At 42.0% G+C, this 17752-nt stretch overlaps 1 protein-coding gene across 2 annotated transcripts in view; it reads right to left on the bottom strand.

The window, feature by feature from the left end:
* LOC143815762 (uncharacterized) overlaps positions 1-17752 on the bottom strand; it is a 785716-nt gene that overhangs the window by 410298 nt on the left and 357666 nt on the right. For both annotated transcript variants that reach the window (XM_077295356.1, XM_077295355.1), the window contains exon 22: positions 9852-10069. In XM_077295356.1, coding sequence (XP_077151471.1) covers positions 9852-10069 — 218 coding nt within the window. The remainder of the gene's footprint in view (positions 1-9851; positions 10070-17752) is intronic.

Below are 17752 nucleotides of genomic sequence, written 5' to 3' on the forward strand. Positions count from 1 at the left end.
GAGTGTCAGAAGGTCTGAAGGGTCCCTGTAGTCCGAAATACTGGAAATAGAAAAAAATCCAGCTCAACGAGGTGGTGAAAAAGCAAAGTCTTGGTACTTTATTCACTTCATATCAAAAAATAGAGGATAAAACAACAGCACAATATAATTAAAAACACTATCTACGCGTTTCTGGTGACATAGCACCCTTAGTCATGATAACTTTAGTGCAGCCTGTTCTATGCTTTTATGCTAGCAACCAGTAGGCACACCGGTGCTATAACTAATTACAAAAAGTAATCTAGTCAAAATGAAAAACACATGATAGTGTGTGCAAGCTGCAATTAGTTGCACAAGACAGATAGAAAAAAAAGGCACAGAAAAAAAAACACAACAAGCAGACTACATATATACTTTGGCTATATAAAGGGAAATACAAAATACATATATGTCATTCCATAATAATTCGTTGTTTACAAATGAAGCATGTAGAGTTATGTGACATATAATAATAAATATCCAAAAAGTTTTTGATATATCAAATTCTTTATGAAGTAGCTGGAAGAAAATGATTGGAGCAATGTCATAATGAAAGACCTGTTGGGTGTTTCATTTATATGTTCCAAGATAATCATTCGAAGAGAGTTTTTATTCAAAGAAGATTTATACACAGGATCTTGAGCGATCTCTAAATCGGAGACCTATGAAGATATATAAATAAATAAAGAATTCTAATTATTGGCATGATGATGGTTATAAAAATACAAAAAATGATTAAAGAGACAGGTATAAATTTACTGAATAAAAAACCTATGAACTGCATTAAAGAAATTCGGGGGCAAAAAGGAGCGTGAAACAATGGAGCAGCGGTCAGCTACACAGAGAGGAGGAGAACATCGCAAATCTGTAGATCTGACAGGTGAGTTCGAGCACCATAAAGGTGCTGATACCTGTCATTAAGAAAAAAAATATATATTTTGTTAGTATACATACTTAATGAAACACCTCGATTGTATATGAAGACCTGTATCCGACAAAAGCTGCAGAAAAGAAAAATTTCATAAATAATAATATTACACACCAATAGGGAGTGATGTCGATACGAGCATTAGCTGGAACGCCCAAACCATGTCTGGAAACCGATGTCCGGCGAAAGCAGAAAAATGGAGATAGCACTACATATTGCAATTTTCCCGAACCTTTATGGTGCTCAAACTCACCTGTCAGATCTACAGATTTGCGATGTTCTCCTCCTCTCTGTGTAGCTGACCGCTGCTCCATTGTTTCACGCTCCTTTTTGCCCCCGAATGTCTTTAATGCAGTTCATAGGTTTTTTATTCAGTAAATTTATACCTGTCTCTTTAATCATTTTTTGTATTTTTATAACCATCATCATGCCAATAATTAGAATTCTTTATTTATTTATATATCTTCATAGGTCTCCGATTTAGAGATCGCTCAAGATCCTGTGTATAAATCTTCTTTGAATAAAAATTCTCTTCGAATGATTATCTTGGAACATATAAATGAAACACCCAACAGGTCTTTCATTATGACATTGCTCCAATCATTTTCTTCCAGCTACTTCATAAAGAATTTGATATATCAAAAACTTTTTGGATATTTATTATTATATGTCACATAACTCTACATGCTTCATTTGTAAACAACGAATTATTATGGAATGACATATATGTATTTTGTATTTCCCTTTATATAGCCAAAGTATATATGTAGTCTGCTTGTTGTGTTTTTTTTTCTGTGCCTTTTTTTTCTATCTGTCTTGTGCAACTAATTGCAGCTTGCACACACTATCTAATGTGTTTTTCATTTTGACTAGATTACTTTTTGTAATTAGTTATAGCACCGGTGTGCCTACTGGTTGCTAGCATAAAAGCATAGAACAGGCTGCACTAAAGTTATCATGACTAAGGGTGCTATGTCACCAGAAACGCGTAGATAGTGTTTTTAATTATATTGTGCTGTTGTTTTATCCTCTATTTTTTGATATGAAGTGAATAAAGTACCAAGACTTTGCTTTTTCACCACCTCGTTGAGCTGGATTTTTTTCTATTTCCTGCATTCCTCACGCCTTGACACAGTGTTTCCGTGCTCCGAGCCTCCAGGGACTACAACTATGGTGAGCTGGATTTTTTCTTTTGTCTTTACATTTACCAGTGTCTCCGTGCTCACATAGTTTCCCTTTTATCATTACTATTTATGTCAAGAGGATTTAACATTATACTTACAACTAGCACAATAGACTTTGGCTTATCATTATGAATGTGTCTGGAAGACAAAACAAAGCTGAAAAACTGTTTGCACAAACGGCAACAGAGGATACTTCAATGCCTGGTAATAAAGATGCATTGCTGGACAATTTATTATTATTAATGTTAAAAGAAAATCGTGTATGGTGGGATCTCAGCTCACTTAAAAACTATAAAGATAAAAATGTGATTCCAAGAGGGCTGAGAATAAAGAAAATCCCCAGCACTGTTTATTCAGATACGTTTGTCAAAGAATGGAATACAATTTTATCTGATTGTTCCTTGAAACTTATTGCACTGATTATTCAACATGAGGAAGAGATGTTAATAGATTTGCAAAAGGACATTGAAACTGCAACCAAGGACGCTAAAGACAGGATGACATCTGCTCAATTTGATGAGTTCATGAATACCAGCAACTCCAAAATTGTTAAAATAGAAGAAAACATTATGGATATGAAAAAACGCAAATTGGACCGCGATTTATATGACTATGCACATGAACAAGTTTATGAATGGGGAAGGTGGGATAAAATGACTCAATCCCAAAAGTCAATCCTTAAACCCCAGAAACGCCGCATTTCTAAAAATCGCATGCAAAGACAGGTTACTTTTAGTTCATCAGAATTGGACACGTCCACTGGAGTTACTGAAGATTCAGACTCAGAACCCTTACAGGCATCAAAAAACTCCTACTTCAAGAAAAGCAAGCCTCCATTCAACAACAACAAAAAAAGGTTTACCGTAGAAAGGGAAGGAAACACCGATGCCAACAGAAATCCTCCCAGATATCATCTCAGACATCAACGTTAGGGCATTTTGATGTAATTAATTTTTCCTCCTCTCTCCTTACTAATGATCAAAAAGAACTTCTATCTCATGGCCTTAATTTTGTACCCAGTTGTAACTTCGATCTTTTTTCTACTATATGTGATGTAAACAGGTTTATCAGAAATATTGCGCTAAAATTGCACTTTAAGGACGATCTGACTGAGGTTGAAGGTAACATACATGAGCATAATAATGTTTTTAAATCGTTTAATTTTGCTGACCAACTGTCACTCATATGCTTATTGGAATTGCAGGAAGAGGGATCTAGTTCGGATATGAATTCAAATTCTTCCATGAGCCACATTAAGGTACCTAAGCCTCAATTTTACCCTGTACAAGCACGTAAACCTGTGATGGATAGGTTTCAAAATGTCATGGAGACGCAGCTAAGACTCCTTTCTGAAGGTGTCCATGATGCACGTCTGTATAACAATAATCTCAAACCCAAATTACAACAGGCACTACGAGAACTACGAGATAATGATGACCTTGTCATTAAAAATTCTGACAAAGGTGGCTCTGTCGTAGTGATGAGTAGAAATGATTATATTGCCTGGGTTGACAAAATGCTATCAGACTCTGCTGTGTACAAACGTTTACCCACTAATCCCACCTCAGTGACAAAAGATCAGATTTTTGGGCTCATTGAAGAGGGTCTTAGCTTGGGCTTCTTTAACAAAAAAGAAAGCGACCATCTCAAAGTCCTGAATCCTGTCACCCCTGTGATGTATGCTTTGCCTAAAACTCATAAAAATGTATATCCACCACCTATGAGACCAATTGTCTCAGGCATTGGGTCCCTGGGTGAGAGACTGGGGGAGTGGTTAGATCTGCTCCTCCAGCCTCTCGTCCAGAGGACACCTGGTTATCTTAGGGACAGTACAGATGTCCTTAATATCATGAAAGACTTGACATGGCAACCTAACTATTCATGGATCACTTCGGACGTCGTTTCATTGTACACGTCCATACCACACGAGATAGCATTGTATGCATTAAAATTTCATATGGAAAAATATAGTGATTTCCCCCCGGATCTCCAATTTTACATAATAGAGGTTACCCATTTTCTCATGACCACCAATTTTTTCTGCTTTAATCAAATTTATTATATGCAAATCAGCGGTGTCTCAATGGGGGCCAAGTACTCACCATCTCTCGCCAATTTGGTGATGAGCTGGTGGGAGGAGTCATATATTTACAACGTAGAGAATCCATTCAAGGACTGCATATTTTGGTACGGTAGATACATCGATGACATCATCATGGTGTGGAATTCCGATGTATCTACCGTACATAACTTAATTGACTACTTCAACAGTAATCTGTTTAATTTAAGTTTCACCGCTCGCCAGGAACACACAAGCATAGAGTTCCTGGACCTAAAACTCAAAGGTGTAAATAACAGTCCTGTAGTGACATCAACTTTTAGAAAAAATACAGCGGGGAATACAATATTGAGGGCAAACAGTCATCATCCTAAGCATACAATCAAAAGCATACCTGTGGGGGAAATGGTTAGGGCAAAACGAAATTGCAGCACACAGGAAGATTATTCTAGAGAGGTTGAGGAAATCAAAGCAAGACTCACACAGAGAGGTTACAGCAAAGGGTATTTACAAAGGGCGGAAAAAATAGTGGAGAAAAAACCACGGTTTAAATCAAAACAGAATAAAAAAACAGGCTCCACTAACCCTATTACTGTTGTCTTTCAATATAGCAACCAATTTGCTTCTATCAGTAAACTGATGAGAAACAACCTAACCATCTTACGGGAAGATCCTGATATTGCGTCCATATTAAAACACGGATGCAGAATTGTGTCAAGAAAAGCACCATCATTGGGCTTTAGTTTATCACCCAGCTCTTTAAACACATCCCATGCTAAGCCTTCCAACTGGCTTAACATTAAGGGCTTCCACAAATGTGGTGCCTCAATCTGTAAAATCTGTAAATTTACACAGAAATGCTCCGACTTCACGGATGCAAACAACCAAAAAACGTACCAAATCAAAACATTCCTTAATTGTAACACCACCAACGTGGTTTACATTATGGAATGCACAATTTGCCATCTTAAGTATGTGGGGAGCACGATACGTCCACTTAAAACAAGAATTCGTGAGCATATTTATGATGTGGAAAATGGTAACACCCATAGAAATATGTCACAAGTGTCACAACATTTTATTAACCAACATCAATCGAACCTCAATTCATTAAAAGTTTACGCAATTGAGAGGACACACAGACCCTTTAGAGGAGGAGATACTGAGATTACCCTTAGAAACAGGGAGACTTGGTGGATCTTTAAATTGGGGACCAGAATACCTCATGGTCTCAATAAGAGAAAGGACATCATGCTTTTCTATTAGTGTCATTTTCCTTAAAACGTATATAACTTAATTTTTTTTTTTTTTTTTTTTCTCCTTTGGGATTTATACCCTACCATAATAACAGTAAAGCAAATATAACAAACATCCATAATGGATTCAGTTCGGGAAAATTGCAATATGTAGTGCTATCTCCATTTTTCTGCTTTCGCCGGACATCGGTTTCCAGACATGGTTTGGGCGTTCCAGCTAATGCTCGTATCGACATCACTCCCTATTGGTGTGTAATATTATTATTTATGAAATTTTTCTTTTCTGCAGCTTTTGTCGGATACAGGTCTTCATATACAATCGAGGTGTTTCATTAAGTATGTATACTAACAAAATATATATATTTTTTCTTAATGACAGGTATCAGCACCTTTATGGTGCTCGAACTCACCTGTCAGATCTACAGATTTGCGATGTTCTCCTCCTCTCTGTGTAGCTGACCGCTGCTCCATTGTTTCACGCTCCTTTTTGCCCCCGAATGTCTTTAATGCAGTTCATAGGTTTTTTATTCAGTAAATTTATACCTGTCTCTTTAATCATTTTTTGTATTTTTATAACCATCATCATGCCAATAATTAGAATTCTTTATTTATTTATATATCTTCATAGGTCTCCGATTTAGAGATCGCTTAAGATCCTGTGTATAAATCTTCTTTGAATAAAAATTCTCTTCGAATGATTATCTTGGAACATATAAATGAAACACCCAACAGGTCTTTCATTATGACATTGCTCCAATCATTTTCTTCCAGCTACTTCATAAAGAATTTGATATATCAAAAACTTTTTGGATATTTATTATTATATGTCACATAACTCTACATGCTTCATTTGTAAACAACGAATTATTATGGAATGACATATATGTATTTTGTATTTCCCTTTATATAGCCAAAGTATATATGTAGTCTGCTTGTTGTGTTTTTTTTCTGTGCCTTTTTTTTCTATCTGTCTTGTGCAACTAATTGCAGCTTGCACACACTATCATGTGTTTTTCATTTTGACTAGATTACTTTTTGTAATTAGTTATAGCACCGGTGTGCCTACTGGTTGCTAGCATAAAAGCATAGAACAGGCTGCACTAAAGTTATCATGACTAAGGGTGCTATGTCACCAGAAACGCGTAGATAGTGTTTTTAATTATATTGTGCTGTTGTTTTATCCTCTATTTTTTGATATGAAGTGAATAAAGTACCAAGACTTTGCTTTTTCACCACCTCGTTGAGCTGGATTTTTTTCTATTTCCTGCATTCCTTACGCCTTGACACAGTGTTTCCGTGCTCCGAGCCTCCAGGGACTACAACTATGGTGAGCTGGATTTTTTCTTTTGTCTTTACAGTCCGAAATACTACAGCCCCTGGCGAAAGAGACATACAGAAGGACAAAACATCATTTAGTGAGCGTGAAAGAGAGCGAAGCACAGGAGAGTGATATCAGGGGAGACCAGCTGTGAACAAGCTGCCTCCCTCTGAAGTGCAGATAACCGGTATCCGGTATACCGAGGTTGTAAGGGCTCTATGACTTACAGCAGAGAACAGCAGGACAGCTGAACTGCAAGTTACCTGTCCGCCTCAATACCCAGGAGACACAGTGACACATAGAGCCCGGGTCATGATAGAGATCCTGTAAAAAGGCTCGAGTCACCTGTCATACGGGTTTGTGTCCTATCCTATACGGGGGACAGAGAAGAACTATGAGAACCTTATCAGAAGCCATAGGCAGTAAGGGACTACAACACCACCGCGCTAGAGGCAGACTTTTAACTCCACCTGGTAAAGGAGAACTCTGGATTCACTTCCAAGCCAGCCGGACCCTGCCTGGACCTGTAATCTGGTGCCCTGGACTGCGGTTGCCTGAAGCCTACAGTAAACCATGTAAAAAGACTGCACACCTGTGTCCTGCATCGTTCACCATCCTCTTCTATACACCGGGATCCCTGGGGACATACTTCACCCGTGGGAAGTTATACCATCTAGCTGCCATAACATTACCCCAGTGGACCCCTTTAAGCAGCTTCGGTCCCCACTGACCAAATACCACAGGTGGCATCACGAACAAACTCTATTCACCAAATCCCCTTAAAAACTTTCCCTTTAATATGGGTGCCCAGGGCCACGGACCGGGTCACCGCCGTGACATGTCCCCTTAAGCACTATTCCTGGTATCGAGTACCCCACGGCCCTGGCGGCTGACTCAGCACCACTCCAGCATTTTTTTTATTGCAGCTTTGAAATTGGGCCACTAAGCTCCCTGTCCCTAATCTCCTACTTACCAGCTGCTGACTTCACCTGTTCCTGGTGCCGCTCTGATCGCTCTGCACCAGTTTGTGACATACAGATCACTTCATTATCTGCTGGGTGATCTGAAAGGCACATGTCAATATAAATCTATGAGAACCAGTATGAGACTAGAATGAGGCTCTCATAGATTTACATTAACAGCTTGCGACCTCTGATTTCCAGTCAGAAGTTACAGTTGCATGATGGCAGCATGGGACTGGAGTGGCACTGGGAAGAGCTGAAGACGGCAGGTAGTAAGTATAATACTAGGCTCAGGGAACTCAAATTAGTGGCACCATTCCATCTCTGTAATAAAAAAAAATTCTGAAGTGGGCTTTAATTCACCATTTATGATGAGTTCAACACATACAGTATATACTTGAGTATAAACCGACCCGAGTATAAGCCGAGACCCCTAATTTTGCCACAAAAAAACTGGGAAAACTTAATGACTCGAGCATAAGCCTAGGGTGGGAAATGCAGTAGCTACTCATAAATTTCAAAAATAAAAATAGAAACCAATAAAAGTAAAATTAATTGAGACATCAGTAGGTTAAGTGTTTTTGAATATCCATATTGAATCAGGAGCCCCATATAATGCTCCATACAAAATACACCCCATATAATGCTCCATAAAGTTTATGATGGGCCCCATAAGATCCTCCATACAAAAATGTGCCCCATATAATGATCCATAAAGTTTATGACGGGCCCCATATGATGCTTCATACAGAAATATGCCCCATATAATGCTGCATAAAGGATGATTATGGCCCCATAAGATGCTCCACAGAAAATGTGCCCCACATAATGCTGCACATAGGTTGATTATGGCCCCATAAGATGCTCCATAGAAACATTTGACCCATATAATGCTGCACAAAGTTTGATTATGGCCCCATAAGATGCTCCATAGAAACATTTGCCCCATACAATGCTGAATAAAGGTTGATTATGGCCCCATAGGACATTATGCCCCATATGCTGCTGCTGCGATAAAAAAAAAATGACATACTCACCTCTTGTCGCTCAGTCCCCCGGGACTTGCGATATTCATCTGTCCCCATTCCACCGCCGAGCACCGCTATGTCTTCCGGGTCTCTGGCTCTGACTGTTCAGGCAGAGGGCGGTGCACACTAAAACATCATTGTGTCCTCTGACCTGAACGTCACAGCCAGAGGATGCGGAAGACAGTGCGGCAGTGGAATGGGGACAGGTGAATATCACCTGGCTCACCCTCCCCCATCATACTCACCCTCCTGGCATCGTCCCTGCTTCTCCGATGCGATGGTCTCTGGAGCCGGCAGCTTGTTCCTGTGTTCAGTGGTCACATGGTACAGCTCATTAAAGTAATGAATTTGTGCTCCACCCCTATATTCATTACTTTAATGAGCGGTACCACGTGACAGCTGAACACAGGAAAAAGCTGCCCGCGTCAGAGACAATCTGAGAAGCAGGGACCGTGCCAGGAGCAGGTGAGTATGATGTGACAGCTACCTCTCCCCCTCCCCCACGACCCCTGGGACAATGACTCGAGTATAAGCCGAGAGGGGCACTTTTAGACTAAAAAATGGGCTGAAAGTCTCGGCTTATACTCAAGTATATACAGTAATTATTTTGGTTACATTGGCTTTTATCCTGCTCATTCTCCATTTACAATGATCTTTAGCTGCACCTCACATATAAATGGAAATAGGACCCTTGGCTGCTGCCCCTCCTAACAGCTGCGATGCTAGTTATGCTCATTCTGTCAAGCATGCCTAGTGCATATATCCACTATGTACGTGTATGTGTGAATAGAAACATGAGGCCGAAGAGCTCCCATTATAAAACCACAAATAAACAGCAGTTTGCCATCTTACACAAGGTAATTCTTCATTTAACTTAGAAAGTCTTTTATTACAGACAAGGACACAACAGATTTTTATCTATGGACAATAATGCAGAAAAAACATTAACATATAGTCCAGTGTGCACAGTTAGATTCTGTCAGATCTCTAGCAGAGCAATCATCTTGCATGCAATTTTTCTCTTTCTGGAATATTTTTTTTGAGGTCTATTATAACAAACATAAATGTTACAGTAATGTAAAAACAACAAATATTTACCGTCAGCTTGTTACCACACCATCCTGATTCTGCATTTAATTTAAAGATCACGACAGGTTTGTTATTGTAATAGCTGATGTAGGAGAATGTGCATGCCGAATCACCCAGAAGAAGGTTCCTGTAGTCATAGCCAAGGTAGTCCAAAAGACACAGACTAGCAACATACACCTCAATTATACCAAAACCACATGTTATGAAAGGAGTGATGTCTGCAGTTGCTGCCAAGTAAAATACAAGGTAAACGTTACAGAATATACACGTAGCAATGTAATTTACATTTCACAATAAGTAAAAAATTTACAGCACTGTGGACAAGATACAATCCTCATATTTCTCACTCTGTCTGACCATTAGTGAAATTGTAATAGTAGACTAAGAACCCTGAGCAGACACGTAATTCAGTTTGGGAGTTATTATTGCATTTGAAACATATATGTAACACCCCAGGAATCCGGTTGTTACAGTGGTGTTGCCTTCCTTTCGGGGAGGGTGATGCCATGCCTGGAAGCAAGGAAGATCCCTTTAACAGGTGGTACATACATGCAACATGTTCTTTCGGGGAGGGTGATGCCATGCCTGAGCTCCATCCATGCTGAAGCACAAGAACCGGGCATCGGGAGCCTGAGGCTGTGTGGACCTGTATGTCCCATAGCAGAATCAGACGGCAGAAGATTCTAGGTCGTCTGTCCGCACCCACACCTGAAGGCACAGCAACACATATAGCCCGGAGTCATAATTAGAGACACCTATAAAAAGGCTTGCGTTGCCTGAAATGCGGGTACTGTCTTAGGACAGGGAAAGAGAGGACCTTGTGTGAGCCATAGGCAGCAAGGGACTTGCCTTACAGCGCAGGAAGGGAAGCTTCTAACCTCACCTGAAAGGAGGATCCATAATCGCTTCCAGGCTGACCGGATCTCACCAACACCTGTTGCCGGTACCCTGGACTGTGGCCGTAAACCACCAGTAAAACAGGTAAAGAGACTGCAACCTTGTGTCCTCTGATTCTTTTCTTTCTGGCACCACACCATCTTTTCCTACTACACCGGGAGCGTTGGGGACCCAGCTTCACCTGTGGGAAGCCAGACCATCCTTGCTGCAGTACCACCACTCCCCAGAGGACCACTTTAAGCAGCATTGGTCACCCCTGACTGAATACCACAGGTCAGGAACATTTCTTATTTCAATAACCCCTTTAAAAGCCTTCCCTTTAATTTGGACGCCCAGGGCCACGGACCGGGTCACCGCCACTGTGATTTCCCCTTTAATGACCACCGGACCTGGTACCGAGTAACCCCTAGGCCCCGGGCAGGTGCTCTATATACACCCCCTATCCTTATACAGCGTGTGACATAAATATTGAACACGTCACCAGTTTCTTAAGCAAAGATAGTGAAGTCACCATGGCTTTATTATACTTTGCATAAAGAAAAAGGAACACTTGAAAAAAAAATTATAGTGGTTTAACTTTTTTAGATAAGTGGTCTTCACCTGACTGAATAGTAGCCAGCTGCTTGTCATTGCACGAGTGTCCGATATTTGGCTGCAGCAGAGATGTGACATCATTGCTGCTGCCAATAACTGAGCACAGCGGCTCTGTTATTGTTGACATAATGAGCCACCAAGCTCAGTGACTGGCTGCAGCGGTGATATGCATTAGAGTTCTGATGTCAATACTACAGCCAAAACACAAAGGCTGGAGCAAAATCAGAGAGCTGCCACAGGGCCAAGAAGGATGAGTACTATCTGTATTTTTTACTTCTACCTGATCAGTAGAGACCACTTTGCTAAAAGCAGAAAACCCCTTCCTGCCTTATGTCCTAGTAGTAGGTCATGCCTTGCTGGTTCTTCCAGTGCAGCGATAGGGCAGGCACCGTAACTGCGATCTCTTGCACTTCAGCTGTAATTTCATGGAATGTAAAAAGCTAGGCCCTCAGCTGTCATTTTAACTTGACAAAGTCCCACAGGTTTTAAAGAGATATACATGTTTTAATGCTGACAAAAAATAACACTAGAAATTCCAAAGTGTCATAAAAGTGATTAGGTGACTCAGAGGCGGACACTGACAGCTTGGGGCCCCTGTACAAGAAATGTGTCTGGGCCCCCCTGCCCGGTTCGCTGCTTATGATGAGGGCAATCTGTCAATGGGACCCCTGGAGCCTCGGGCTTCAAGAAACAAGCCATGTTGCCCTCATTATTACTGCCCTGCAAGATATTATAATATATATCTGGTGTCTGTACCATCTGGTATCTGCTCTATTCATTGTCTACGAACTGATGGAAATAGCCGAGCGCAGCGCTCAGCAGCTCTCTAGATAATGAATAGAGCAGAGGCCGAGTATGCACAACTCTGATCCATCTAAGACGAGACTACAGAGCCCTGTTCTTAGAATCTCTGGGGGGCTCTAGTGGTCGAATCCCAAGTGATCATCAAGTTATCCACGATCTGAAGGATCACACATACATTGTACATATACCATACATACATATGTAAAGAGGTGGCGGAGAACCTCGTTTGCCACTTCCCTACGTGGAGCCCATGCGGCCCTGTTTGCACATTGTATATGTTAACCTATTGTGTTCTAGATCTTTATTGCACTTCATATGTCATGTGTTTCTATTGTGTTGATTTCCTATAGTAATATGCTGTGCTGTGTTTACCCAGTGATGTTGTGCTGTGTCAGTAATGTCCCTATATGTACTTGCTGTGCACTGTGTTATACATACTGTTGTAGAGTTAGGGACAGTCAATAGTTAACTAGATGGGCTGGGCCAGCAGTAGAAAAGGCGCCAGGAAGCTGCTGCTCCCAGTCAAAAGCTCGAGCACGTGAGCCCTGGGCAGATGTGTGGCTGCAGCCGAAGCATTGCCAGACTCCTAGCAGGGAGAGCATCTGTTGCCCCAGGCCAAAGGACACAACGGAGCATTGCCAGACTCCCTGGAGGGAGGAAATCTGCTTCCCCGGACTAAGGCCTAAAGGAACACAACACGAGCCCCAGGACTTTGGATGGGCCCCAGCTGAAGGGACTATAAGTGTCCAGATTGCAGCGAGTGGCCTGACTGCCTCATGTCGCCTACCGTGACTGTTGTGGTTATGGCCATGGATAGTGTCAGGGAAAGAGCAGGAAGCCAGTGTTGTATCTTCTTTTCTACTACCTGTTCCTACTTCTTTATTATTGTAAAGTATAAAATAAAGTTATCCCTGTTGGATCACAGCGATGACCCTGGATTTTGATTGCCAGACTACAGTGGCTGGAAAGAAAAGGTAACCTGTGGGAAGGAGCTGTGTTCGTCCTATCTATTTTATGTACAAGGGGCCGGAGATGCTCACTGACCATCAGTTCAGTGGACCCTGTCTGTGGACTGTGTCTTTAAGTATCTCGGCCATAATTACCCCCCGTGCCACCTTGTTACACATACATATACAGTACATTCTGTATATGCACACATACACCATACATACATATACCGTACATACATATACCGTATATACACAGTTACACACATACACACATACCATACCGTACATAAACAGATATCATACAGATCTCCAGAATCCCAGGGTGTCTATCAGCCATATCCTCCTTCTTCTCCTCTCGCTTCCTCAAGCTCAATGTGGTCAAATCTGAACTAATTATCTTTCCTCCATCTCGCATATCTTCCCTACCTGATCTATCTATCAAAATAAATGAAATCACACTTTCCCCTGTGCCCAAAATCCGCTGCCTCGGACTAACCCTTGACTCTGCCCTGTCCTTCAATCCGCACATCCAAGCTCTCGCCACCTCCTGTCGCCTCCAGCTCAAAAATATTTCCAGAATCCGTCCTTTCCTCAACCCACACTCTACCAAAATGCTCGTGCATGCCCTAATCATCTCCTGCCTCGACTACTGCAACATACTCCTCTGTGGCCTACCTTCTAACACTCTCGCGCCCCTCCAGTCCATCCTTAACTCTGCTGCCCGACTAATTAAGCTCTCTCCTCGCTACACTCCTGCTTCCCCTCTTTGCAAATCCCTTCACTGGCTCCCAATTTCTCAGCGTATCCAGTTTAAATTACTAACACTGACCTACAAGGCCATCCATAATCTTTCTCCTCCGTATATTTCCACACTAATCTCTCAATATCTTCCCTCACGTAATCTCCGGTCCTCCCAAGATCTCCTTCTCTCCTCCACACTTATTCGCTCCTCACCCAATCGCTTCCAAGACTTCTCCCGAATATCACCCATCCTCTGGAATTCAGTGCCCCAACACATCCGGTTATCCACTACTTTTGGATCCTTCAAAAGAAACCTGAAAACCCATCTCTTCAAAGAAGCTTACAGCCTGTAAAGACCACACAGCCACCTCAACACCATTGGCGCTACTGCAACCCTCGACCTACTGTCTCCTTCCCCATAATCCTGTAGAATGTAAGCCCGCAAGGGCAGGGTCCTCTTCACTCTGTACCAATCTGTCATTGTTAGTTTTGTTTACTGTAAGTGATATTTGTATTTTGATGTAACCCCTTCTCATGTACAGCACCATGGAATTAATGGTGCTATATAAATAAATAATAATAATCATACATATATACATACATACACCGTGCATACATATACCGTACATACACACACAGTTACACATAAATACACACACTGTACATACACAGATGCCATACATATATATAAACATACACCATACCATACATACACACAGATATCATACATACCCATACATACCATACACATATACACACATACACCATACATACATATACCATACATACACACACTTATACACACATATAGTATACACATACCGTACATACTTATACATACACATATACTGTATATACACACCCAGATGTACAGACACATACATACACACAGATACCCACATATACTGTACATAGATACACAAGTGCAGCGCCCCAGAGTCCTGGTTGTTGCAGTAATGTCGCTCTTCCACCAGGGGGAGTGATATTACGTCTGATGGTACTAAACGAGTTCACCTGATCAGGTATGACAAGTCACACACTGCACTTCACACTCCAGTCCACCAGGGGGAGCCTTGCTTCTATCTATTAGGGCACTCCTCACACATGGGTAAAACTGTTGGGTTGGATAGGAAGTTAGGGAGAAGCTGCCTGGGTTTGACCCAGAGAGGACCTGCCAGGCAGACAGGGGGAGAAGGAGGAACATCTGAGCTGCAGACAGAGGGTCCCTGTCAGGGGTGGGATCCTGACAGAGGCCAAGCACGAGTTAGAACGTCACGGAGCTGCGCCTGCACCCATTGCGGCAGCATCCTAAGAAAGGACACAAAGCGAAGGGTATTGAGGAGAGGGAGAAACGAAGTGACAGCACAAGGAGATAATACCGGGAGGAGTCCTGCCCAAAGATCGGCAGCCTCCTTCTGAGGCACGTAGCCGGTTGTTGTGAATTCTGCTCTTGGGCTCCCTCCGGTGGTTGTTGGTGGTAGTGCAGTTGTCTTGGGGTTGTAATCCAGGGCAGGTGTTTCTGCTGATTGCAGCTCTACTAGGTATTTAGGTTTGCAGGATCCATGAGTCCTTGCCAGTTGTCCATTGTTCTTGGAGGGATTGCATCTCTCTCTGGTTCCTCATGCCCTGCTGCCAATTCAGCTAAGATAAGTGTCTGGTTTTTTTGTCTCTGTGCACACATGCAGTGTGGTTTGCAATTCAGCGCAATTCATTGTGTTTTTGTCCAGCTTAGACTTTGTTTGGATTTTTCAGTCATGCTGGATTTTCAGGAGATGCAGATTTACTTTCTATGTCTTTAGTTAGATGTAGAATATTTGTATTATCTGCTGTGGATATTTTTAGGATTTTAATACTGACCGCTTAGAATTCTGTCCTATCCTTTTCTATTTAGCTAGAAGTGCCTCTTTTGCTGAATCCTGTTTTTCTGCCTGCGTGTGTCTTTCCTCTTATACTCACAGTCAATATTTGTGGGGGGCTGCCTATCCTTTGGGGTTCTGCTCTGAGGCAAGATAGAATTCCCATTTCCATCTATAGGGGTATTTAGTCCTCCGGCTGTGTCGAGGTGTCTAGGACGTGTTAGGTACATCCCACGGCTACTTCTAGTTGCGGTGTTAGTTTAGGGTTTGCGGTCAGTACAGGTACCACCTACTCCTGAGAAAGTCTCTCATGCGGCTCCAAGGTCACCGGATCATAACAGTACATTTGGCCAACAATGAGTTAAATGCATCTCAGAAGAAGGGAAGAAAGAGCCATTTTTTTTTCTGTAGCCTGCTTTGTCCTTTCTTCCCTCTTTTCCTCTGGGTGACTGAGGAGTCTTGTGCTAGCATGGATGTTCAGGGATTAGTTTCACGTGTAGACCAGCTTGCTGCTAGGGTACAGGGTATTTCTGATTATATTGTTCAGACTCCGCTTTTAGAGCCTAGGATTCCTACTCCTGATTTGTTTTTTGGGGACAGGTCCAAATTTTTGAGATTTAAAAACAACTGTAAACTGTTTTTTGCTCTGAAGCCTCGTTCCTCTGGTGATCCCATTCAGAAGGTTAAAATTGTCATCTCCCTGCTGCATGGCGACCCTCAGGATTGGGCATTTTCCCTGGAATCTGGGAATCCGGCCTTGCTTAATGTAGATGCCTTTTTTCAGGCTCTAGGATTATTATATGATGAACCAAATTCTGTGGATCAAGCGGAGAAGACCTTGTTGGCCCTGTCTCAGGGTCAAGAAGCGTCAGAATTGTATTGTCAGAAATTTAGAAAATGGTCTGTGCTGACTAAATGGAATGAGGATGCTTTGGCGGCAATTTTCAGAAAGGGTCTTTCTGAATCTGTTAAAGATGTTATGGTGGGGTTTCCCACGCCTGTTGGTCTGAGTGATTCTATGTCTCTGGCCATTCAGATTGATCGGCGCTTGCGGGAGCGCAGAACTGTGCGCGCTGTGGCCTTGTCCTCAGAGCAGATGCCTGAGCCTATGCAGTGTGATAGGATTGTGTCTAGAACGGAACAACAAGCATTCAGACGTCAGAATAGGTTGTGTTTTTATTGTGGCGATGCTTCTCATGTCATTTCAGTCTGCCCAAAGCGTACAAAGAGAATCGCTAGTTCAGTTACCATCGGAACTGTACAACCTAAATTTCTGTTATCTGTGACCTTGATCTGCTCATTGTCGTCATTTTCTGTCATGGCGTTTGTGGATTCAGGTGCCGCTTTGAACTTAATGGACTTTGAATTTGCCAGGCGTTGTGGTTTCCCCTTGCAGTCTTTGCAGAACCCTATTCCTTTAAGGGGCATTGATGCTACACCTTTGGCTAAAAATAAACCCCAGTTTTGGACACAGGTGACCATGTGTATGGTGCCAGCCCATCAGGAAGATTGTCGTTTTCTGGTGTTGCATAATTTGCATGATGCTATTGTGCTGGGTTTTCCATGCTTGCAGATACATAATCCTGTGTTGGATTGGAAGTTTATGTCAGTGACTAGTTGGGGTTGTCAGGGGGATCATAATGACATTCTTGTGATGTCAATCTCCTCTTCCTCCTCTTCTGAAGTTCCAGAGTTTTTGTCTGATTTTCAGGATGTATTTGATGAGCCCAAGTCCAGTTCCCTTCCACCGCATAGGGTGTTGTGAATTTGCTTTTTGCTCCCTCTAGTGGGTACTAGTTTTTTGACTCTGGTTTTTCTGTCTTTCCTTTTATCCGCACCTGGGTCGTTAGTTAGGGGTGTTGCTATATAAGCTCCCTGGACCTTCAGTTCAATGCCTGGCAACGTAGTTATCAGAGCTAGTCTGCTGTGCTCTTGTCTACTGATCCTGGTTCCAGTTATATCAGCTAAGTCTGCCTTTTGCTTTTTGCTATTTGTTTTGGTTTTGTATTTTTGTCCAGCTTGTTCCAAATCTATATCCTGACCTTTGCTGGAAGCTCTAGGGGGCTGG

Source organism: Ranitomeya variabilis, chromosome 3 (assembly GCF_051348905.1).
Source record: "Ranitomeya variabilis isolate aRanVar5 chromosome 3, aRanVar5.hap1, whole genome shotgun sequence".
NCBI lineage: Eukaryota > Metazoa > Chordata > Amphibia > Anura > Dendrobatidae > Ranitomeya > Ranitomeya variabilis.